General features: G+C 34.6%; 1 protein-coding gene across 1 annotated transcript in view; it reads right to left on the minus strand.

The window, feature by feature from the left end:
* Chsy (Chondroitin sulfate synthase) overlaps positions 1–27,362 on the minus strand; it is a 95,560-nt gene that overhangs the window by 1,543 nt on the left and 66,655 nt on the right. The window contains exons 2-5 of the mRNA XM_068766456.1: positions 13,583–13,723; positions 6,191–6,371; positions 3,911–4,068; positions 1,621–1,822 (exon numbers count right to left, since the gene is read on the minus strand). Of these exons, the coding sequence (XP_068622557.1) occupies positions 1,621–1,822; positions 3,911–4,068; positions 6,191–6,371; positions 13,583–13,723 (682 nt within the window). The remainder of the gene's footprint in view (positions 1–1,620; positions 1,823–3,910; positions 4,069–6,190; positions 6,372–13,582; positions 13,724–27,362) is intronic.

Below are 27,362 nucleotides of genomic sequence, written 5' to 3' on the forward strand. Positions count from 1 at the left end.
CACATATATAGTTTGTATATATTTTGATCATACAGTGATATGTTCACCATAACTTTACAGAAAGCGTTATCGGGTCATGCAGATACTATATCTGCGTAAACCAATTCGATCTATTGATCCGTCCCACCGTTCCAGTATCAGTGACATATCAGTTATATGATATTTGATCAATTTAACGATAGATGGCGTTATAAACAATGCATATTGTGTATCATATATAACACCAAGTGATAAATATTGCACATCGAGCTTTGGAATGAGACAATCGGCTAATTTCGGCTTCGTTTTGTCAGTCATTGTATTTTGTGCGATAGAGATAACGCTCTACGAAGCCGAAATTAGCCGATTGTCTCTTTCCAAAGGTCGATGTGCAGCAATATTTATCGCCGAGTACCGTACTTAATACTACAAAAAGTTTTTTTTTAAATATCTTTTGTTTTGAAGACATTGATAAATAATCTAATATCCGTTTAAAATATTTATCGTAAGAGTTGACGTCATTTGTCTAAGCTATTTTCTTTAAAATAACCCAACCCAATATTGAATAATGGCGATAATTATTAATTTGTATGTGGTGCTTTTTCGGGACTGTATTTATATATACAACCATAATAGATTACTGTTTCTAGCAATTGACATATGTATTTTGAGTGTTCCTAATCCAATGAATATAGAAAAATCATGATTGATAGAACATTATTCAATATTCGACCTTCTTGTCACATGTTCTTCCTTTTACAATAAACTCTCAACTAATGACCCTTTATAAATACGTAATAAATATATTAAGTTTATTCAACAAAAACTAATATAATATAAATATCCTATTACAATACAGTACAGTAAGATGTTAAGAAAATTTAGGTTACAATTAAAATTAAATTGATGGTAAAGGTTAATTATTCAATAAACGAATATTTAAATGAAAAGAAATATTTTAATTCAATTCAGGCTATATCTGATAAAGTGTATATGTATAAATCTGTATTGTTAATCTTTATTAAAACATGTGTTGTTGTGGAGTTTCTTCCTTCTTCTTCTTCACAACTATAACACCTTGCGAAACAGTGTTAAAAATAAAATCTATTAAAAACAACAACAATTTGACGATCAATAAGAGTCCTGTTAAAAGTTCCAATGTTATATAAATGAATTGACTATATCATCGGTTCACCCAGTGCAAAGCCTGCCCACGCAGCGTCATTAAAAATAGTATTAGTCTAAGTGATCACCATAAACGCAGAGGCACTAATCGGTGTAACATAACTCCTGAAGATGCTCCGTGGAGGGGTGAAACACGTGTTGAATAATTTGACGGTGGCGGTTGTGTGATTCGCATTGTTTGCCGCATACGCATTTATCAGCGGGCTGGCGGGCGGTGCACTTTGTTGCACGACTACCACTGCATGTGCGGAAGTAGCTAAATATTGGTCCTTTTCTTAATTAGGATGGACTTCCGCAAGGTAACGCCTGATTCCATTAAATACAGCCTTAAGATCTAAGGCCTGGACAGGTGACGATGGACGGGCTTGTTAAATATGTAGGTTCTATTGAAAACACCTACCTACATCCAGCAGTGGATGTGCTATTGCTAAAATGATGATGTGGAACTATACACACCTGTAAAGGATTGCTGCAAGTAGGCGTGGCGACGCACGGCGGCAGTCATCTTCCGACCGCGGTAACGCTTGTACTTGAGAAGAAGGTCCAACACGTGGTCAACACCGTGTAGTGGCTGCAGCCTCGTGTACCCATAAAGCAATTCGTTGAACTCGATCACCCTCCCGCGTTGCCGCGACGGTGCGTTTATAATTTCCATCACCTGGAAACAATCATCTTGTTATACGATTCCCATTTCATGATCAATTATGAGTTTATATCTCTTTGTTACTAATACGCTTTGTTTTTTTGCAACAACAAGTATTTTATACTCGTCATCAAATCATCCGATAGGCACTGCAAGGCATAAACCTTCAAATGTCGCCATAATAACCGCTTCATCTAGTATGGAGCCTTCCCACGTTGCATCTGGAACCTTTCGGCCCCAAAGAGCATCAGGATCTGCAAGAGAGATTGCAAAAGCAATTTGCTCTGCTCATTGCCACTTCAGATAAATCCTGAGGAAGGTAGGTAACATTTTTAAACGGTTTTATTTAGTTCGACCCGTACGGAATTTGTTTGGGTCAAAATTAGAAATTGAAATTTAAGCACCTTCCCGTTGTCAGATTGATCTAAAATTTGGTACACACATTTAATTTAGATGACAAAACAATATAATAAAATCAATAACACTGAATAACAACCCAAAAATATCTTGTTTGATGATTACATTTTCTAAAGCAGTTTTTCATGCTAATTACAAATCTGAAAACCGTTTTTCTCTATCACGTCAGGTTTTTAACACATAAGACTGAAGCATGGCTTCTATTTATTGCTTCCTCCAAGGCAAGTTTGAAGGCTGTATTATTACACAATGGAAACATGTATGCATCAGTACCAGTTGGTTCTACTCATCTAAAAGAGACGTACGAAACCATGTCGCTACTTCTTGAAAAAATTTGCTATCGCGATTACAATTGGAATATGTGTGGTGATTTAAAAGTGATCACTATTCTCATGGGAATGCAGACAGGGTACACCAAGTACTGCTGTTTTATCTGCGAGTGGGACAGCAGACATAGGAAGCACCACTATATAAATAAGAATTGGCCCGTTAGTTATAAAATGGAGCCAGGTAGTAAAAACGTCCTGCGTGTGCCATTGGTTGAGCGTGAAAAAGTTATTATGCCTCCACTTCATATAAAGCTGGGGCTCATGAAAAACTTCGTGAAGGCACTAGACAAAAACTCAGATGCTTTTCGGTACCTATGCAACAAGTTTCCAGAGTTGAGTTATGCGAAAGTGAAAGAAGGTGTATTCATAGGTCCACAAATAAGGAAGATCATAGTAGACAGTCACTTCGAAGATTTACTCAGCAGAACTGAAAAAAAAGCATGGTTGGCATTTAAGTCTGTTGCAGCCAATTTCCTTGGAAATAGTAAATCTCCTTACTATGTAAATATTGTGCAGAAGTGCATTAGTGCGTACAAGTTAATGGGTTGTAACATGTCCCTCAAGATTCATCTCCTCGACTCACATCTCGACTTCTTTCCAGAAAACCTAGGTTCTGTTAGTGATGAACATGGTGAACGTTTCCATCAGGACATCTCGGTGATGGAGTCACGCTATCAAGGCCGATGGAGTGCAGCAATGTTGTCCGACAATTGCTGGATGCTTCAGCGCAACATGCCAAATTATCAGCACAAACGCAAGTCTACAGCCAAGAAATTCAAACCAAACTAACTTTTAATTTAAGGAACTTTACTTTATACCTATGTATTTTACAAGTGTATTATATCTTAAACTATGTGTATTAATGTTAAGTAGTACTCTATTCAGCGATATATGCTCTACTGTAACTTGCCTGCGAGTTGTTTGCTTTGATACAATATTAAACATATATAAATGGTCAATGCCAAATATCTCAACAACGGTGGGTGATAGAGACAAACGGTTTCTATATTTGTAATCAGCATGTCTTACTTGTCTTAAAACAAGTGTTGGTTTCCAAGATATTATCCGAAACCTTTTTTTTGTTGATCAGTGTAACATTATAAATCTAAGATGGCCGCCGATACAAAATGGCGAATTACATATTTTTCCTTAACCCCCTCAATATGGGTATCAAATGATAGGGCTACACTAGTGAAACACGATGATTATGTCAAAATTTTAAATTCAAGATGGACGCCGTTCCAATATGGCGGACTAGGTACACATTTTTCCACAACCACCACAAAATGGGTATCAAAAAACCGTTTAATTTGAAAGTTTTTTAAATGTATTTATTTTCTTTATCTAACAAACTTACTTCTCTTATAACATCGTCGATTGCCTCTTTAAGAGGGCTTTCAATCCTCCTTTTCGGATTGGAATGGCTGATGGAGTAAATAGACTTGCTGATGAAGTCGAAGTGCACGATGTCCTCGACATCATCCGGTTTGTATCTGTTCATGTTGATTGGGGCACCTGGAACAATGTCACAGGTACAGTCAATTACAAAGGATGTTTTTTTTTGGCCCCCGTTATTGGGAGCCTCTCGTACCCCCTATCTGGTGTGGGACAGGGACTTTTTATTTACATTTATTTACTTATTCACAGACATTTTTTTATTTTCATTCTCTTCTTTCATACTTCATATAACCTTTCTTTCCACCATTCCACTATCTTTCCCTTTCGCTCTGTATCGCCTTTCATTCATTCCTCATTACTGTTACATTTTCTTATATTCTATTATTGCTCTATATCACATTTTTACTTATATTCTACTATTATTGTTACTCTTACATTTTTATTATTTTGTTACTTTTTATAAGGATATGTTGATTTGTTTTACATTATTTTTGATTCTTGTTTTTACATTTTTATTGGCTTTTATTTTTTTCTATTACAAAGGATGTTAGGATATACTTCGTAGCGTCGATTTATAAATCAATGACATATCATATAAAAAGAACAGAGAAATTGTCTCATAGAGAGGAAGTTATTCCTAATATATGCGAAATCCAAGTCTTATATTTAAAATGCCGTAGTAAAAAATTATTTTCGAGTGACCTTAAAGTAAGGGAATGAATTGATCTTCTGTTAAATTTGTGTGCTTTTACCTCATCAGGGAACGCTACCTGAATTTTTGTAACTTTTAATCAAAAGATGCTATAATAGAGCAGCCCAATTCCATACTCTTTTATAGAACTTGAGTACTATTTCATACTATAATATCAGAGTTCCCCAAATTTTTTTGTGTCGTAGACCCCTTGCAGTGTTTTTCCGTGTTGGGTAGACCCCCTACTTACCTGATATTGATTTTCTGTAAATTTCTAACTGTAGTGAAGTTTAGTGTTAAAAACTTAAATTAAAAACACATGTTAATTAAAACATTTATTAACTGAATTTAAATTAAAACTACTCAAAATAATTGTGTTGAGTGTTTTTAATTTGTTAAGTGTTGAGATCCACTATCGTGGACTCCCATTTTCATTTCATGGACCCTCAATTTTTTTTTCGCTGACGCTGTCTTTGACAACCTGCAAGGGGTCTACCCTTGCAGGTTGTCAAAGACCCCTAGGGGTCGATATAGACCACTTTGGGAATCACTGGTTTAGACCAATCATTGCCGTAAGCTGAGACAATTGTAATAATAAAAATAAAAAAAATGTAATATTGTGAGAAATGTGACGACGGATAAAAGGCGATGTATTAACAGAATATAAACAAAAATTATAGAATGAAAGATATTGTCGAGGAATGAAGAATAGAAAATGAGAGATTATGTGAAAGATAAAAGAAGAAAAATGAAGAACAAAATATTGAATAAAAAAGATGTTTAAGCCAAATCTCTACCTTAGATAAGATAATAGAACCAGAGGCACCCACAAAAAAGGAGGTCAAATAACAAAAAAAATCGATCGCAAAAAAGTCGCCAGAGCGACCTATACTTCTATAGGAATGTCATAGTACTACGATAAGAGCCAACAACTAAACAGTATAATTGAAATAATATAAACAGTACGAAGAAGAAACTGTGATAACATAAAAATGTCGAATAAAAATAAACTGTGATATAGATAATAAAGGTAACAAAGTAATAATAAACTAAGGCAAATGAATGTAAAAAGCAGAAATGAACAAACAAAAATATAAGAAAATGTAGGTTCCTGAAAAGGCAATGAGAATTAGGCGATGTACGAAAGCGAAAGTAAGAGAAGGAATGCAAGATATTAAGAAGGAAAAAGAGGTAGAAGGATAGAAGAGGAGCATGACAATAATAAAGCTCAATTAAAAAATATTAATTGTATAAATAGTCTCTGCTTTATATGCCACAAAAATGTACACCACGCTGTAAAAAGATCCCCAAAAGCTGCCATATCATATGCCTCAAAAATGTACACCACACTGTAGAAAGATCCCCAAAAGGTGTACCAACCACGTGATCAAGGTCAGGAAGTCAGTTGAGGAAGCCTATGCCTTAAAGTGAGCGCCTCTCAGCTAACACCATGATGATGAATATACACCACATAAATCACAACAGCCTTTTATTTTCCTCGCCAACGAACAACGAAGAATTGCACAAATAATTCGTAATAATGTATACCTAATATCTTATTGTTGCCCAGGTATCCAGGGTCTCCCATCTTGTCCGGGAACAGAGGCTCTCCTCCTGGAAGTATATACTCCTCCACCTTATCCGCCTCCACGCCCAGCTCGTGCAACGACGACGCGATGTCTCTGTGCAGGTCCAACGAACGTTCTCGAAGCTCCTGGATGCCAAGATTCTGTGGAATAATTATATTTAAATATTTATACTGGATCATATTACACATCTTATATACGATAAATTTAATTATAATACATAGAATAATCATGCATTAATCAAAAATTAACCATACATTAGTTGCTACATCATTTTATTTGAAATCGCTGCCCTAGCGCTACAGACCGTTAAATTCTTTTAGGTTTAGGACAAAGTGCTGGGCCAACTCATTAAAAGATTCTGCAGTAGATTTTTTCTTGAGAAGGTCCGGTAAGTTAAACGCAGGTATAACTGCACCAGATGCTAAACCAGCACCCTCGCATGGCCCACACCATGTAGGTAGAAGTACTAGACTAGTAGGAAAACACTTTCTCGAAAGGATACTAAGCACCGAAAAAAAGAGAAAGTGGCAAGAGTGTGTAAAGTTTGTGCAGTTATTTCTAAGAAAATAACTGCACAAACGAAGACTCAAAGAAACTACATTTTACGATTTTCATATTAGGTCACGTGATTACGTCAGTTGGATTCGAATCGGGAGCAGTGTCTGAGTAAGTGATGAAAAGTCTTCATGGTAAGTAAAAACGTTTTCAAAAATCCGATTACTGCGTTTTAAAATTGATTATTATATACTATCCGTCCTTGCAGGGTTTGTACTGGCAGAAGTAAGGAGTTTGTTTTGAGTAGGGTGTGTCTTTCGTCTTCTTTTCAGCCATAGGACGCTCACTGCAAGGCCTCATATATACATATATATACACATATATATATATATATATATATATATATATATATAAGCATATCCACACCGCGTCTACAGGCTGTTGGTCGCTACCTTTCGGCCCAAACAACAAATAACCTATACATTATTCACCTAAGAAGTGGCTAGAACATATAGTATATTGTCGTCTTGTCAGAGTGTTCGTTAAATATTTTTAAGGATTGTACATGTATGATGGTTACAATGGGATGGATATATTCTAACAAGGTTGAAATTCCAAAATATTATTTGAAAAAATTTTCAACACTAAAAATTTATATCTAAAACCATTCATACTGTATTTAGAGGCTGGAAATTTAATACTCACTTTTACTAGAAGCAACCAATCGGTAACCTAACTTGAGTGGTTCAGTATAGTAACCAAAAAGTTCCTCGAATAATTTTGTTAATAATTCCCTGCTCGTATTAGCGATTTGTATGGTGACGTATGATCGTGTTGATATCGTATTTTTGCGGTTCGTGTGAACCGGATCGTGGTACGCGGTACCGTTGCCCGGCGAGCCGGTACGGGCGCGTGTTTGCGCGTCCGCGTGTGCAGTTCGGTCCCCGATATTGCGGAGCAATGAACGTATTAGCGCAGAGACACGGCTGTCGAGCCACTACGGAGATAGGCAATATGGTGACCATAATTTATTAAATTAAAATCGGGACATTTGTACCAAATTTTTAAAATTACATTTAGAAGTCGATTTCTTAGTTTACATCTTTTTTACTCATTTATCCATTTATTCACAGCCCCAATCAAAAGTCTAAATAAAAAAACTAAATTCAAGTAATGTGTCTCTGTCATGTCCCTAACTTAAAGAAACCAGCGTTTCAAATGAGTTTTAAACTAAATAAAGTCTGTCTTGTGATCATAAAAAACTAAAGTGAGTTTAATATGGAAAATGAAATGTTATAAAAGGATATAGTCTGTACATAGCTTCTAATGAAAGTCATTTTGAACACTTGCTATAAACTGATTGAATGAAAAAAATATATTTCAGTTTAATTATTTAAGTGTTAAAGTATGGAACTGTAAGAAAGTACGTGTGGTAAGCTTAACTCATAATGCATACTCATATTACTGTACCAATGGTAAAAAAATTGCAAGGACTATCCAACCCGGGTCACATCTCACATCTACATCCAAACCTCGTTTTATTTTACATTTAGTCTTACATATAATAATGCGTTGGAACACCTAATAACATTAAAAAGACATTTAATTCATATAAATTTTAGTATATATCAGGAAATAAAGTTTCATAGATGGAATGACATCATTGATATATAAACAACTGCATGATGATTTCTTCCGATATATGGAAGAGGTTTTAGGTGTGTTAAAAAAAATCAAACTTATTACACATATTTAAACAGATAAGTACTAAGTACTATTTTTTAATAATAAATATAATTAGTCGAACAAAACACACGTAAGTTAAAGTTAACTCTACAGCCTCTCAAAATATTAAACATAATTATTCGTGTTCAAAGTTGTCTAGGTTGTATTAAGATGGTTGGAGGCAAAAAGATCGCAAGCGTGTCATATATTTACGTTGCATCTATAATTTCCGGGACGGTGTCCCATTTTTAAAAAATCATTGTCGCCCTATTTATCTATAAATAATGTATAAATCTCGTTGCTAGTGTCCGTCGCATATATAATTACAGGCGGCGGTGGTTTTTGCGCCCGCTCCTTATGTAACACCAGGTGTGTTGACAATTCATACCTCACGTCTGCGCCATATTTGTTCTACCAAGTCTGCTGCGATTATACAGGGTTATTTAGATGAATGAAACGAAATAATCACAGTTGTCAAAATGCTTTGGCTTATCTGTCAATCCAACGGCATACGCATGCGCAATGTAAGGACGCGCGGCGTATGATTTGTAGGCGGTTGTCAAAACCGCGTCTCACGCCGAAAAATATTATAAATTACTAGCTGATCCCGCAAACGTTGTTTTGCAAAAAAAATAAAGTTTTTAATTAACAAATGTAAGATAAGGATTGATCGTAGAGGGGTGAAAATTTAGGGTTGTATGTATTTTTGTATGCTGTATCATAATAAAATAAAAACCAATAAATTTGTATAAAAAATAAAATAAAAAATTTAGGGGTGGACCACCCTCATCACTTAGGGGTATGGAAAAAAGATAGTAGCCGATTCTCAGACATACTGAATACGCATGTAAAATTTGGTAAAAATCGGTCAAGTCGTCTCGGAGGAGTTCAAGTTCGAACACCGTGACACGAGAATTTTATATATTAGATAATAATGGAGAACGGCGTCAACTGACATATTTGTTGTTTGTGAATTTGTATTAAATATTTAGTGCTGTAATGGAATATGAAATTAAAGACTATCTTATATCAATTTTGAATCAATGTTTAATATGTACAAATGAGTGGTGAAAGTTTTATGTAAAAATTATTTCATTCGCATGACTAATAATTTATTACGGCGTTGGTGTATCTGAAGTTGTAGGCGGATGACTTTTAAAATAAACTGTATCTACCTTACATCGAAGCGTTTTAATTTTTGTGCTCCAGCTCGTTAGGTGTTGTCTCTTACATTGCCTACCTAACATGTTAAACTCCACCACATTACAAATCTTTAACCTTTTTCTACATCTATTTATAATCACCTGTATAAAGTGTTCACTTTGGAATATATGTCACATTATTAGTTTTTCAATTTGAATTCGAAATTCAAACAAATTCTGGCAATATAAAATCTGAAGTCATATAGCAAACAATAATTAATGTAATATCTAGTTGATACTGATTTTGAAAACCCTTTTTTCATACTATTTTATTAAAACTTTTATTATTTCTCGTACCATAGACATTTGGTTAGGGTGTTCCATAAGTTAACTTGCAATTACACCTTGTAAAGCTTTTCCAACAATATCCGATCACCCTGTATATGACAAAGCGTAGGTTTAATAACAACTTTCCCTTATCAACCTTGATCTCATCGTCTAGCTAACAGCCGCTCAACGAGTTATTTTTAAATTATAATTACATTTCGGATAAAAAAAAAGTAAGAAAAGGACCAATATTTAGCCACTTCCGCACATGCAGTGGTAGTCGTGCAAACACAGAGCACTAATCGGTGTAACATAACTCCTGAAGATGCCCCGTGGAGGGGTGAAACACGTGTTGAGTAATTTGGAAGTGGATACATATTGGTCTTTTTTTTACTTAGGATGGACTTCCGCGAGGTAACGCCTGATTCAATTAAATATTAGTTTAAAAAATTTAAGGTTTTTTATTTTTATATATATGCTCCTTCCTTCCTTTACAATATCCTTTATGTCTTCCTTTTGTGTTTCACGTGATCTATCTTTCTTCATTTATAAATCTTCCATACATCACCTCTCTTACCTCATCTATCTACCTTCCCTGATCATAATTTTACATTACATATAACAGAAACATATGACGTATATATTTATTTCTAATTTTACAATTAGAATTAAAAATCATTATTTTTTTAATAAACATTTTTATTTATTTCCTGCCAGTCTTACCGGCCCTTAGTATGGTCGAGTCTAAATTCTATTTATTGTGATCTGCACCAATTTTTAGGAATACTCAAGCAGTGTAGGTCGCAGACTGTGTCGTTCAACAGGCAGGCGATGTTTACTCCCACTATTTTTCTCCCTATCTTGAATAGTGACTGATATAGTCCAGCGGAATGGTAATTCGAAGTAGCAATGAGCAGGCCACATCGCGCAAATTCATGACCACTTGGACCTGGAGGTGGCGAAGATCATGGACTGGCAAGCACAAGGTAGGGCTTCCAATTAAAAGACTTAAGACCAAAGTGTAGGTCTGTGTGCAACAGTGGACATCCAGGTGAAGTTAGTTTTTTTTTGTGTTCCTTATTTCATCTGCGATCAGTCCCAGGACTATAAGCGGATTAGTTGAGTGGTTATAGCTTTGAAAGGGGTCTCCCCGGCGGGAGACACTCCTTGTTCACCATCGAGCGTCTAGTCTCTGGATGTCATGGCGTTTAAGACGTTTCCTGTACTGGGTGCAAGTCAATTCGGAAGCCAAGTTATTTGGGTGTTTGTCTAGTCGATTTTTATAATTAGTCGATGACTGCTGGATCTCCTTCTTTACTGTTTTGATCTCCAGAGCTTCGTGGATTTCAGAGTTCGTGAGGAACCATGGAGCATTTGTTATGGTACACAGTATGCCATTTTGCAGCCTTTGTATGATGGTTATGTTGGAGTTACAAGCGCTTCCCCAGAGTTGGAGGTAAAGATAATAAATAAAAATATTTAGTGTGATATATAAGAGAATATTTCGTTTCGATGTACGGAACCCTACCGCGTGAGCGTAACTATGACCCCGCCACCTTTCACTTTCTCCACGAGTTCCCGTCAACACAGTATAGTCAGCGGCGAAAAAGGTCCTCTCACCTCTTTCATAAAGAGAGTGAATCTCTATTTAACAAGATCTTAAATAGCCATATCTGAAGACTTTATTTGATCCTTTCAGTCTGTTGTTTTTTTTTATTTTCATTTATTGTATTCAACAGATAATAATATATAAAATATATGTGTATTTTATATATTTAAACGCTTCTTATGCAATACATAATGGTGAATGCATTTTTAAACAGATATCTATCAGAATAAATAAATGTCATGAAAAAAAAAACAAAACCAAAAAGTAAAAAAAATGGATAAAAATCAAATATATATCAAATATATATATATATATATATGTGTGTGTGTGTGTGTGTGTGCGTGTGTATATATGTATATAATATATATATTACAAATGAATTAGCGACATTTTGCAGTCGAAACTTTGGTACAGCCAATTTTTCACGGTCCCATGTTTATATATATATATATATATATATATATATATATATATATATATAAACATGTATATATATATATATATATATATATATACATATATATATATATATATATATATATATATATATATATATATATAAACATGTATATATATATATATATATATATACATATATATATATATATATATATATATATATATATATATATATTATCCTACCAATAAAACTTTTATTCCGATCAGTGGTATTGAATATTATGAAATAAAAATCAGTCGATAGTATCGTTAAGGAAATGATACGCCGTGTGAACTCCGTCTTAACATTGTTTACTTTAACATGTGTTACAAGGATATATCGAACTATGTAAACTTCTCAGAACTAATAGAGTTGTTTAAGCAATACGACTTATTTATACTTTTTTTAAGGCCCTCGGTCTTTTCGTGTCCTCTCGTTCTTACTATCATATTCTTGATACGAGACTTATGTATGATTAGTTTTTCATTTTTTTCTTTTATTATACGCTCTTTCTCTCTCTCGTTCTCTCTCTCTTCCCTATCGCCCCTTTCTCTTTCTCTCACTTGCACCCTCTCTGTCCCTCCCTCTCTCTCTCCGTCTCTCTTTCTCCCACTCCCCCACACTCTCTCACACCCGTTCGCCCTCTCTCCATCTCTCTCCCTCACTCTCTCTCACGCTCTCTCCCTCCCTATCTCACCCTCTGTCTCACCTTCTCTCTCCCTCCCTTTCTATCTCTCTCCCTCCCTTTCTATCTCTCTTCCTCCCTCTCTATCCCTTCCTCTATCTCACTCTCTCTCTCTCTCTCTCTCATCTATCACGATTTCTTCCTTACTTTTATCATTCTTACAGCATTTATTTACATTTATACGCCACGCATCCAAACCTTCGCCACATTTCTAACAATCTTACCATCTACATTGCTGTTTTGTTCTTTTTTTATTTATGTCTTACATTTCCTTTGGTTATTATATTTATTTAACGCTGTCAAAATCCTCGTCCACCATGACTTTTTGTCGCTACACATTGCTATGCTCTTGTGCGTCTGTGTAAACGCGTTTCAGTAACTGCACAAATATCCCTGCGATCGCTACACTTGCAAGATTGAGTCCGTTGAGGCTACATTTATCAGTCTCGTTGTCTTTGGTGCTTTTACATAAACAGCCTAAGCGTGAGCAACTAAAGAAGCCTCCATAATGGATGCACCTATTTAATAATAAGAGATTACTTATTGTACATCATGGAACAGCGTTTATAATATTTAAAAACATGCAAAGATTCCCGGTTTTCCACTCACACGCCACTTTACATTCATTTCTCTCCACGTAGCGTTTCAAATGCAAATAACACGGTTTAGTAGCGTTACTACGAAAATATGATCGATTCTAAATTCAAACGGCGATACTGGCTAGCAATACAGAATGTGAACGATACGGACCTTTTTAATATTATTCAAAGTTAAATTAAAATTCGTTTGAAACCTTCGAAGCTTTGATACCTTTATAAGTCATCATCAGCCGATATGCACCCAAGGGTATAAACCTTCCCTAAAGATCACGATGTCCTTTCGCAGCGACTTAGGCAGCGCAGGAGTTGGACCTTAACTTCAAAACTTACCTTAAAGTAAGTGTGGAGCCTGTACATCTGGCGGTGATCCTTGACAGGATGCAGAGTGATGGCACGATGAACCTCACGTTTTTTCAGGCTGGCGGTATAAGCTGCTGAACCGCTGCCGTTATGGTGAAGTATAGTCTGCATCTGGAAAAATTAATAAATATTTTCAAATAAAAGTTTCCTTCAATGGTGTGACCGGTTTTAATTATGGTACATCCTGTTCAAAAATTAATGGTTTTACATATGACGTAATGATAATATAGTAAAAAGATCCGTTTTCCAAATTCAAATTACTCCACATTTTTTTATCGTGTATATCTGCAATCAGGCACAGGCGTTACTTTGCGGAATTCCATCCTAAGTAAGAAAGGGACTAATATATAGCTACTTCCGCTATGCAGCAGCAGTCATGCAATGAAATGCACCGCCCGCCAGCCCACTGATAAATGCATGTAGTTATATATTAGTCCCTTTTTTAGTGGAGATAAAAAAAACAATACACCGAGTCTCGGTGTCTGGTACTGGTCAGTGTTACATCTCCTGAGGATGCCCCGTGGAGGGGTGAAACACGTGTTGAGTGAATTAACGATGGTAATTGTGTTATTCGCATTGTTTGCCGCATGCGCATTTATCAGCTGCATAGCGGAAGAAGCTATATATTAGTCCCTTTCTTACAGATTTATTCCTTTACCTTTATCTCGTTTAAGACGCTCCTCAGGAGCTGCCGCATCTTTCACCAAGATTTTGAAAATCAATTATTTTTTAATATCTGTTTTTTCTGACTATATCTGTAAGTTATTGATTCATATAACTTGTACGAGAAACACTACATCTTCAGCGGCGCATCAAAAAAAGGGAATTTCAAAGAAATAAAATTGTTTATTTACAAAGATATAAACACAGGGGATGCTCGAATGAAAACACACTTCTATTTCGGACTTCATGTTACTACAAGGCCCTAAGATGAATCCCACAAACTCGTACAACGTAATTGTTAATAGGTGTAGGTGTTTAAAAGCATTTATATTTATAACCAAACATTCTACATACAGTACAACTAGCTGATCCCGCAAACGTTGTTTTGCAAAAAAAATAAAGTTTTTAATTAACAAATAAAAAATAGGTAAAATTTAGGGTTGTATGTATTTTGGTATACTGTATCATAATAAAATAAAAACCAAAAAATTTGTTTAACAAAAAAAATTAGGGGTGGACCACCCTTATCACTTAGGAGTATGGAAAATAGATAGTAGCCGATTCTCATACCTACTGAATACACATATAAAATTTGGTAAAAATCGGTCGAGCCGTTTCAGAGGAGTTCAAGTTCGAACACCGTGACACGTGTATTTTCTATATTAGATTATTATTATATATTTCTTTTTAGCGCATGTACACCAGCCTAGTTGTAATCGAAATGAACTTAATAAAAAAAATATAGAGTGCCGTTAGTGAAAATCATTTGACGCTCAATTGGCCGCAGACAAGGCGTGCCGTTTTCAATTGGAAACATCTGTTGAAACCGCAACGCACGGTGCCGACGCGAAATAAGATGCGTCAATTGCTCTGTATCGAACTACTAAGGTGACCATATTTTTGTTTAAAAACACAATGTGTCAAAGGAAATAGTAATTACCTTATTAGGGCTTACAATTCCGGAATCCCGGAAGATTTTTGTCCGGTATTTACGTAAAAAAAATACGTTTGAAAAACTTTTAAGTTAAACGGTTTTTTGATACCCAAATTTTGGAACCGCCATATTGGAACGGCGTCCATCTTGAATTTTAAATTTTGACATAATCATCGTGTTTTACTAGTGTAGCCCTTTCATTTGATATCCATATTGAGGGGGTTAAAGAAAAATATGTAATCCGCCATTTTGTATCGGCGGCCATCTTAGATTTATAATGTTATTGATTTTATTATATTGTATTGTCATCTAAATTAAATGTGTGTACCAAATTTTCAGATCAATCTGACAACGGGAAGGTGCTTAAATTTCAATTTCTAATTTTGACCCAAATAAATTCCGTATGGGTTGAACTAAATAAAACCGTTTAATAACGGTATTTTGGTATTACATTATACATACAAAACGCAAGTTAATAACATTATTTCATAAATACTTACCATTTAATTACATTTCTTGCTTCTTTAATAATTTAATATGCACGTTTTTTTGTACCTATCCTACTCCTATTCTCTGTGTAATAAAATAAATAATGTATACTCATTCTAGAACAATATTTATTGGATTTCATATATGATTTGTTAACAAGTCAATATAACAGCTGAGGTAAGTAATATAACTAGTAATTTTTTTATTAATAATACCGGTTTTAATACCGGTATACCGATATTTTAAATATCAAATACCGATACAGATTTTAGTTCGGTATTGTAAGCCATGCTTTAGATATACGTGACATTTTATTTCATTAAAATATATGCAATATCATTAAAATATATAAAAATACAAATGTTATATATATATATATAGAACATTTTTACAAATATTTATTTAAACCTTATATTGCAGATATGCACTACTATGTATTTCCTTTTAATTGTAGTATATTTTACGTTAAGGTTGTATGTTTTCATCATTATGCATTTAAGGTGTTTGCTTGCTGTGACTCGTAATTATTGCTATGTGATATGCAGAATGCGCTAGATCTTTGATCCCTGTTTAGTAATGTTTTTATTCGTTTTTCACTGTTTAGTAATGTTTTTATTCATTGTTTGATTATAAATCATTAAATGCTCTTAGTGAGATAGTTATAAGGTAACAATCGTAACTAATTTTATATTTCTAAGTTTCTAAGTTTGTACTTTCTTACTGCATTTTGTTACTGTTTATTTCCAAAAAAGTAAATAAAATAAGGGTTAAAAGTTTGTAATATTCATCGAAGTATTGCAAACGATGACGGCAAAGCTGATATCACTCTTAAATAAATACATTTAAAAAACTTTTAAGTTAAACGGTTTTTTTTATACCCAAATTTTGGTTGTTGTGGAAAAATATGTACCTAGTCCGCCATATTGAAACGGCGTCCATCTTGAATTTTAATTTTTGACATAATCATCGTGTTTTACTAGTGTAGCCCTTTCATTTGATACCCATATTGAGGGGATTTAGGAAAAATATGTATTCCGCCAATTTGTATCGGCGGCCATCTTAGATTTATAATGTTATTTATTTTATTATATTGTATTGTCATCTAAATTAAATGTGTGTACCAAATTTCAGATCAATCTGACAACGGGAAGGTGCTTAAATTTCAATTTCTAATTTTGACCCAAATAAATTCCGTACGGGTCGAACTAAATAAAACCGTTTAAAAAATCACCATCAAGGCTATTTCTCCGACATGAGTATTACATCACAAAATACTTTTAGTTTCGTTATGTATAAAGTTTTATTGTCAAAATATTCGCTATCAATTCCATGACTAAAAATTATAAAATTGGCTATGAGAGGCGACCACAAGCGACCACAAGGTAGACGCGGTGTGAGTACGTTCCCACCTAAGTGGACCTAGGACCACCTAGGTGGATGTGGACAGAGCAGGACCGAGACTCTGTGTTTGGCACTAATCGGTGTAAAGGGCTCCTGAAGATGCCCCGTGGAGGGGTGAAACACGTGTTGAGTGATTTGCTGGTGACGGTTGTGTGATTCGCATTGCTTGCCGCATGCGCATTTATCAGCGGGCTGGGGGGCGGTGCATTTCATTGCACGACTACCACTGCATGTGCGGAAGTGGCTAAATATTGGTCCTTTTCTTACTTAGGATGGACTTCCGCGAAGTAACGCCTGATTCCATTAAATAGAGCAGGACCGATCACCGTGGCGATGTTTGTGAAAGACCTTTGCCTTGAGTGCCGAAAAAACCAATACTCCATATATTCAATAATGTACCAGTTTTCCGTATTACGCGTTGTCTGGTAGCCGTCTGTCAGAGCGGCCCACGTACCCGCATGAATCAAGTACGCATACCAACTCGCAGTATTTCTAGGCCGACACGTGCCTTTTTGGTACGTCACGTAACCGCGATCCAAATTCGTACGATGTGTGTTCATTTGTTTACGTGTCGAAATATTAATGAAGTCGAAAATTAAGATGTACTGGCGTTTAGTTGTGGTAGGCCTGGGTGTTACAAAGGAATTGCAAAAAGCAGTTGTTTAAGAGAGAGATCTCATAGAGATCTTTATTCTCAGTCGAAGGTAAGAGAGTGGTATATCCTGCTCCACAATTTAGTCAGCATTTTAGTCAAGGTCACACACAATCTGACCAGATAATTCTAGTAACTCCATCTCTACTCTCAGTCAAGACACGACAACTGCGTGTTGAATCTAGATAAGTATACAAAAGCGTTATTTCAGTTTCAACCACAGAGTAGCCTTCTCTCTTACTGCTCCGTAACTCAGGTAAGAATTTCTCACCAAAAATACAAAGAGCGTTGTTTTTGTCAGCTATATGTTCATACTATGACAAAACTGTAATTTCAGAGAGGCTATGAAAAATGAAAAATTTAAAATTGGATTGTAAATTTTCTATGCGTGGATAAAAATGCATTGACGAAAACATTATGGATTTTACTAGGAAGTGCTACCAGCCAATATACTTAATCACACACAAATATATATATATACTTTATTATAAAAAGTTCTTCCTTTCTTCTCCACAACTATTGCACCTCGCGAAGCAAAATTGACTCAAAAATAAAGAGATTAAAAAAATAATAAGTTGAATATGAGATCTACTTTTCAGTCTATGGACGCCCACTGCAAGACATAGACCTTCTCCAAAGATAGCCACGGATACGAATCCAAATCCCAAATCCAATCCAAATCCAAAAAAGTTAACTATATTTGATCGTGATCGCCATTTCACCTTCCGGCACTAATGGCCATCAGTCGCATAAGCTATCTGCCTTGCCTTCTGCCACTTTATACGAACAATTCTTCGAATTCGCTGATCTTGGTTCTTAAACATATATAAACATATATTTCATGTAAACATATATACATCTATATTCATTGAGATATCACACGAGTCATGAACAGTCGACTAGCGAAAATAAACAAGTTATCTTAACTGTAAAGTTTAATTAATTTTAAGTAATTGGCTGTTATCTTCATTGAGTAGTTAATTTGTAATGATAAATATAGATTGATTGAAAATAATTAAAACTATAGTGGAGGTAAGCGTTTTACTTGCCAATGTCAACAGAGTCATACAAGATGATAGAGCTTACAACCTTTGCACTCGATTTAATGTTTTATATCTATATCCTGGTGACATCCTTATAATAGAAGAACATATAACACTCCTCAATAAATATAAGCCTTTAATATAATAACATTGAAAACACGTCAGGTATTTCCGTAACGATGTTATATATATCTTATTATATAAAAATAAGTCAAAAATACGTTATATGTAAGATTGGGGTCAGATAAATGTAGATGAGTGAAGGCGACTTATGGAAGAAGATTTGTAATTGTGGATAGAATAAGTGAAGAGCAAATGGATGGAATTAAAGATATTGTGAAGGAAGGAAAGAGAAAAATAATAAAAATTAAATATCCTAAAAAACTTATTTACCCAAAATGTAATGTCCATATCCCACATATGGCAGTGTAAACGATAGGTTCAATAAATACATTTATAAAAGTTTTAAGTTAAACTTTTTTTGATACCCATATTGTGATGGTTGTGGAAAATATGTATCTAGTCCGCCATATCGAAACGGCGTCCATCTTGAATTTTAAATTTTGACATAATTATCGTGTTTTACTAGTGTAGCCCTTTCATTTGATACCCATATTGAGGGGGTTAAGGAAAAATATGTAATCCGCCATTTTGTATCGGCGGCCATCTTAGATTTATAATGTTATTGATTTTATTATATCGTATTGTCATCTAAATTAAATGTGTGTACCAAATTCCAGATCAATCTGACAACGAGAAGGTGCTTAAATTTCAATTTCTAATTTTGATCCAAATAAATTCCGTACGGGTCGAACTAAATAAAACCGTTTAAAAAAAGAAGACCCTATATATGTAAGAAAACTTTAAGTGATTATAAAACTTGAAAGCGGTAGTCTAGTGGCAGAGGTCAGAAGGCAGACTCGCAGGTTTGATTCCCGGCATACGATTTTATATAATTCACACTTTGTGCATTAATTATATAGAATAGCACAACTCATAAATAACTTTCCAGAGGATGGGCGGCAGTGTTCTCTTCGTACCATATCCGCGTTTGCCAACCAGCCTGGTAAACGTGGCGATGATGGTATATCACCTATCGATATCTTTATGGAAGGCCTATGCTTTGTTGAGGGCATCTATAGGCGGAAAAGATAGTAAAGCTTGAACATCCAAAAATAAATTGTTCAAACCATCGTCATTCGATACAAAATTGGTGAAGTTAGTTTTGCAGTTGAAAAATGTCATTATAGGGAAACCAGATTAGATTTTAGTTTCAAAGTTTTTATAAAATTTAAAATCTGTTATGACTATAAATGATTCGAAATAAATAATAGTTGTATATATACTGCATTATGAAAAGCGAAAGTTACTGTTACAAACAAAATACCGTTGAAAACAGAACCGGCGTGTTTTTTTGTAAAAACACGACTCGTCTCCGAGATCTATTGTTTGCAAATGATGTCGTTGAACAACTTGACATTAGATACAGTGTCTAAAAATATTCTCAGCACGTCAAGTGTATGTATTATCTACATGTCAAAACAATTTTTAAAGCGTGTAGCACGCGTGGTATTATCAATAATATGGCTGTGAGGTGAGGGCGCTAGTGTGGCAGAAGACAACTTTTTGCTTGCACTGGACATTTAGTCCAATTTCACTCTGCATACCGCGGAGATTATAATTAGTGTTATATTTAAAATACTCATATCGAAGTTCGTTACAATATTGTGTTGTTTATAGATATATTTAGAGTCCCATATTGGGCGCCAATTATACCATAAGACTTCACAGACGACTATATAAGGTACTCTTATATATTATGAACCGTTTTAACAATATACACAAACGACTGTAATTCAGTCGCACTTTGTGCTCGGAGTACACGGGACCCAGTCTGACAATGCTTGGCTTTCTTTACACCTCTAGAACACTCGCATCTTTCCCTTTAACTATAAAATTCCAAATCTGTTAAGATTTTTAAACGGCAATCATTCTACAAACACCGTTATGTTTAAAACGTATTCGTACAACTTTTACTAAAGAATCAATAAAAACTATGAAACAATCAGATTCATAGCCTATTTTATTTACAGTGTTAAGAATTTATAAAGATATAACCATCATCGTTTTTTTAACAATATTTTTAATATTAGTTTTAAATCTCTCCAATGAGTGTAAGTCTGACGTAATTCGTCATCGCAAAGGAAGATTCTTTTTCAATTTAAATTGGGGAAGTCCCTACATAATACAAAACAAAAGCTAAAATAGATCATCGAATGTTTTCGAAATAATAAAATGTTTTTACCTATGTACCGACTCATCACGATGTCTCTAGAATTATACGACTTAGAGCATTGAAATTTTGTACAAATACACCTTTAGCCGTGTAAAGATCAGCTAAGAAAGGATTTAACTAAATTCCACCTACAACTGGGTTAATGAGACGTCTATTTATAAATGCATATTTTAAAAACATAAGTATAGTATTTAGTGAAGTATATGTCTAACTACTTAATAATATGCAAATTATTCCTAAGATATTGAGGTATTTTACATAGGTCTCAAAACCAGTTTGGAAATCGGGACACAAGACGTACTAGTGCTGCAATTAATGCTTTCTCCTGACCGCTGCAGGTCAACCAACGGGTTTGGGTGGTCTTCACAACTGCCTGTTACCTCTAGGCACTATTCATTAAGTCCGCCTAGCACTGTACCTAACCACTATTTGTCTCAAGTACTAAGCACTGATAGCGAATGCGCTCAGGTCGAAAGGCCGAGATGATACTATTTGTTTTTACAACATTGTTTGTGTAAACATAGCTTGTCTTATAACGTTATATGCTATTTTAAATAACGGTATTTATGAGAATTTTGCTCTACAGTATTGCGAAATATATTTCTGATCTCATTTTTATTGTAGCGCTCTATTTAATTTTTAAAACATACCGCATGATTTAGCTTCATGCTATTCCAATTGCAACTAAAAGCATGAAAGTGAGTGAAGAATAAAGATAAAAATTTGAAAAGCTTATTTGTAAACAAAGACCCTGATCCCAACAAATAAGTGGTACGAGAGACCTCCAATAGCGGGGGCCATTAAAAGAAAAAAAAGACATAGTTAAGTTCGCGAGATGGCGCTAGATGCAAACCACTTTAAAAAGGTCGTATTAGAAATATGTGATGAAGGCCTATATCCAACAGTGAACACTACGGCGGTGTTGATGATGATAGCCCATCAGAAAGTATGTCAATGGAATACGTTTGGACGATACAAATCATCGCCTTTATCAACAATGCAATCGTTATTGTTATTTGTTATTTACTTTATTCGAGATAAACAGTAACAAAAGGCAGTAAGAAAGTACAAACTTAGAAACATAGAAATATAAAATTAGTTACAATTGTTACCTTATAACTATCTCACTGAGAACATTTAATGATTTATATTATAGTCAAACAATGACAAAACAATTAAAAACATTACTAAACAGGGATCAAAGATTATATTTATATATATATATATATATATATATATATATATATATATATGTGTATATGTATGTATATATATATATATGTATATATATATATATATATAAATATATATTATACATATATATGATATAGATATATCAAAACGTTAATTAAATTTAACATAAGATATTCCTTAAATTCAGTCTCTTTTAAGTCTAAATAAAGATAATTATACACATAGGTGGCTATGAAAAAGTTTATTCACAACATACATAAGGTTGGATGCGTTTAATGTAATTTTAACCGCGGAAACGAGACATTTTAGATCTGGATCACCTGCCCCCTTGATCTTTATAGAGATCATAAAGCTGTTAAATGCAACTTGAACACACTGCTCCTGAGACATGCTGTAGAACAAACACTATAATACTGTGATATGTTCCTTAAGGGGCGTTTTCACTAAAATTTCACAACATTGTTTCCGTTATGTTTTGATTTTGTCTGTGTAATATTATAACAATTCTGTAACGTTTGAAGTAACGAAAATAAATATTTCCACCGCCAAAACTAAATCGCAACATCCGTTGTTTATAATTTTATAAACAAATTAGCAGGTTCATTGAATTTAGTTTTTACTGTGTTATATCTCGGATATAGATCTGTATGACGTAAATTATTAGACTAGCGTCTTATATATTATGAATAAACTAGCTGATCCCGCAAATGTTGTTTTGCAAAAAAAAATTAAGTTTTTATTTAACAAATAAAAATAAGGGTTGATCGTAGAGGGGTGAAAATTTAGGGTTGTATGTATTTTTGTATGCTGTATCATAATAAAATAAAAACCAAAAAAATTGTCTAAAAAATAAAAAAAAATAATTTAGGGGTGGACCACCCTTAACACTTAGGGGTACGGAAAATAGATAGTAGCCGATTCTCAGACCTACTGAATACGCATATAAAATTTGGTAAAAGTCGGTCAAGCCGTTTAGGAGGAGTTCAAGTTCGAACACCGTGACACGAGAATTTTATATATTATATAGCGTTCACGCTAAAAAGCTATATGCAACCGCTATCTGTTACTGGCCACTACGTCTGCAATACATTTTAGAGTTAAATTATTCTTGCGCGTTCGAATTTCAAATTCATGCGCTGATTTAAATTCAGACGCCATTAGTGATATAGTCGCTACCGTGTTGTTTGGGTCTACGTTGTAAATAGTTTCTATATCTAAGTAAATACATCACCTCATAGTGAGCACTAGAAAAATAGACTAACTTGAATACAGTTTAATAGTAGGCTTTTGCGTTCATCGCCTAGTGGCAACGTTTCGTTACCAGGTCGGCTTATCGCCGCTGATTTCTAACCCGATAAGGTACGTTGTTTTATGTGTAACACGCTGTGGGAACTAGTTTACTTTAATATTTATTATCGTCTGCAAAAGTTTTTCGTTCATAATGTATTTCTTTTAACACCTTTTCACTTTACAACGTTGACTGCATATCGCTACAATTTCTCTTTTGTTATTAACCCATAGTAGCTACATGGATTCGTATAACCCGAGTAACGCCGCTGCATCAGGAGGTTGGGGGTCTCTCGTACGGCTATTTATGGTGGGACAGGGACTTTATTTGCAATTTATTTTTTCACGTAGTTTTTTATTTTATTTCTCTTCTTTCGTACTTTATTGTCTCTTTCGGGCTATTATCTATCTTTCATGCTACAGTTCTTCTATCTTTCTCTTTTGCTTTAGTTATTTTTCATTTTTTTTATTGTACATTTTTATATATATAATTATTCTCTATCACATTTTTATGTATCACTTTGGTTCTATTTTATCTTTTTTTATCTATTTTCTATTTATTTATTGAGTTTGCGTTTTGTTCCTATCAATGGCACATTTTGCAATTGTTCTGCAGAGGGCTATGAATGAGTTTGGGGGGGGGGGACACCACGTTGACAGACGTCGCCACAATGACGTGCCGTTCGATGTGCCTTTCTTTGTTCCGAATTATGAATCTGTTGTTAGTCGTGCAAGGCTGTTACAACTTCGTCGAAGCTCGAATTCGAGTCGAGCTTCGACGAAGTTGTAATAGAAGTCGAGCTTCGAATTCAGAGCTCGAGAATTCGATGTGCCGCCCGACTCTCGGAACTTTTATTTAATGAATGCCTTTTATAAAATTACACACATAAACTATTGCAATGCTTATCCAGGCCACGTGAAGCGGGGGACAGCAAATGTGCATAACTTGTTAATAATTATATTCTATATACAAGCTGGAATTTTTTAACGTCACCTGAAGGGAAAGTACTGTACATACTCGAGATGGACAATTTTAATATTTCTATAGAAGTTAGTGCTGTTAGTCCTAAGGCTTTTACAGCTTCGTCAGGCAAGAGTTCACGGAGCGGTAGGGTCCGTGAACTATTTAATGGAATCAGGCGTTACCACGCGGAAGTCCATCCTTAGTAAGAAAAGGACCAATATTTAACCACTTCCGCACATGCAACAAAGTGCACCGCCCGCCAGCCCGCTGTTAAATGCGTATGCGGCAAACAATGCGAATTTGACGGACTCTGTGTTTGGCACTAATCGGTGTAACATTACTCCTGAAGATGCCCCGTGGAGGGGTGAAACACGTGTTGAGTGATTTAACAGTGGCAGTTGTGTAATTGTGCCGAAGAGGCAAAATATTGGTCCTTTTCTTACTTTTGTGAACTATATCATAGGTGATAGGTGCCCTACGCGAGACAATCTACTACCAGCGACATCTATTGGCGCCGTCAAAACTAACAGCATTCACACGTATATATTCCGGCTGCAAACATCTGTCAATGATGACAGATAAGTAATATGAAGTCTGGTTTTTGTACAGACTAATTTATTTGGAAATATCTATTTATAGACTGTTCTAAGTCCGCTGAGTATTCCGGAATCTTAAGTCATATCTCGGAATATCCGGCGAAACTACGTCGGTCTCATTCCCTCAACACCGGGCCTCCTCTTTTAAAGTTATCAGTAAAGATAATCGATTATTATTGGGGAATTAAAATTTTTTGATTATCGATTACGTCCATTATCGATGCCATAAAAATCGATTATCAAAATATTTAACGTTTCAGGAAATGCAAAATATTTTCGTGTATTTTAAAGCCAGTTTAAATAATATCTCATTTACTATTGAGTATGAAAAGGAAAATTTAATTAACACATATACCATCACTCTGGGTACCTTTTTTGGGGGTTTCGGGGGGTGGGGGGTATTCCGGATATTCAAGATACTCTGCCTCTAAAGGGGAGGACAGGTGTTATATTTTCGGTAACTTAGCTCTAAGGCTTTACTAAATACTATGTTATATTTTGATATTAGTATCTGAACAGATGTTTCTATATGTATACAATATTAATTAATATTTACATACGTATATATACTTACTTACTCCGCTGGCTCAGTGACCCAAAGTGGGTCTTGGCCTCCGAAGCGAGAGACTTCCACTTTCCTCTATCTTGCGCCATCGTCTGCCATTGGTTGACATTCAATTCGCGCAAGTCTGCCTCAACGCGATCGATCCAGCGATATCTGGGTCTACCCACTGGTCTCCGACCCTCGGTTTTTCCAGGTACGCTACCTTCACTGTATATATATAAGTCAAGGGCTGAAGGAGGAACCTCCACTACTGGATATATACAACCAAAGGTGTACCCTTTTGAAAGCGGCCTGCTTTCATTGCTAACAAGGTCACCTGTCAGCGGACTCCATTCCAGAACGTTAAACCTCCAAAGGCTATCTGCTTTACGAGCTTGTGGCTTACCAACTGCCACAACTGCCACTTGAACTTTCTAAGCCACTAGAATGCAACGGTTACTTTTAAACTTTACCATTATAATCTGATTATAGTTTCTTTCGCGCTGTGTTCTATTTTCATGATGTACACACGTGGTAATCCAACACGTGGAAATCAAGCTCAATAAACATGCAGTTTAACCCTTTCCTCTCCAAGGCTGTTATGTAGCATCGATAAAATTTAATTGAATTATTGTATCATGCGATTCTAGTATATGTTTCATTCATTCGTGATTCAAACATTTTAGTAACAAAACTCTTTCCTGTTTTAAAATTTTCCTCAAAAAGAAGTATTACACCATGTCCAGTATCACTCGACATTGGAGCTTGTGGAACAAAATCAGTGTTGAGTGACACTCGACATTGGAGTGGAAAGGGTTAAACCGTTAATGTCATATTGTACTGCTCCGCAGCTATCTAAGAAGTATTGTAAATAATAAAACGCTGTCACATACAGCTGACAGAAGAAATATCCGTATCAGATAGCGGAAACACCTCTTTCAACACCCTAGCGATACAAATTAAAATAAATAAAAATTAGTGTTTATATAAAAAATCAATAAATTATTACACTCTTTTACTCTACTTGGACTGTTTCCAGATGAGTCGGGGTCGCTTATACAATGAAGCTACCTGACCTATTCAAGGGCTATCGATTCAGACGCGGCCTTGCAACGGCAACTGACTTTATATATATCGTCTATAATAACATGTAAAATTACTTTGTTTTTATCCACCTATCATTTACATTGTTTATCCGAGAAAAGATTCATTTATTGAACAGTATATATTCTTGAATAAAAATGGACTCTTTACATTAGTGATTTTTTAATAATTATAGAAACAGTTTGTTGTGTATAGTATATATACATACACAATTCCTACATATACAATTCCTTTAAAAGTTTTTTGAATAAATTCTTTAATCAATTAAAATTCTTTAAAAATTTTTTTCAAGAAATTAAATATTCTATCAAAATTCTATATACAATTTCTTTAAGAGTTTTTAGTAGACATTCTTAGTTATATAAAAATTGTATATTCAATTTCTTTAAAAGTTTTTTTTTACCGAAATTCTTCATTCAATCAAAATTCCATATACAATTTCTTAAATAAAATTATAAGAAATTTTTAACTCCGTTAATATTCTGTAAGCCATTCCTTTAAAATTTGTTAAAAAATAACAGGAATTTTTCACGTCTTTAATATAAAAACAGAAACAAAAGACAGTGAATACCACACTAAGCGG

Source organism: Battus philenor, unplaced genomic scaffold, assembly GCF_028537555.1.
Source record: "Battus philenor isolate CCGP_79_NKW_IND1 unplaced genomic scaffold, ilBatPhil1.0.hap1 SCAF_21, whole genome shotgun sequence".
NCBI lineage: Eukaryota > Metazoa > Arthropoda > Insecta > Lepidoptera > Papilionidae > Battus > Battus philenor.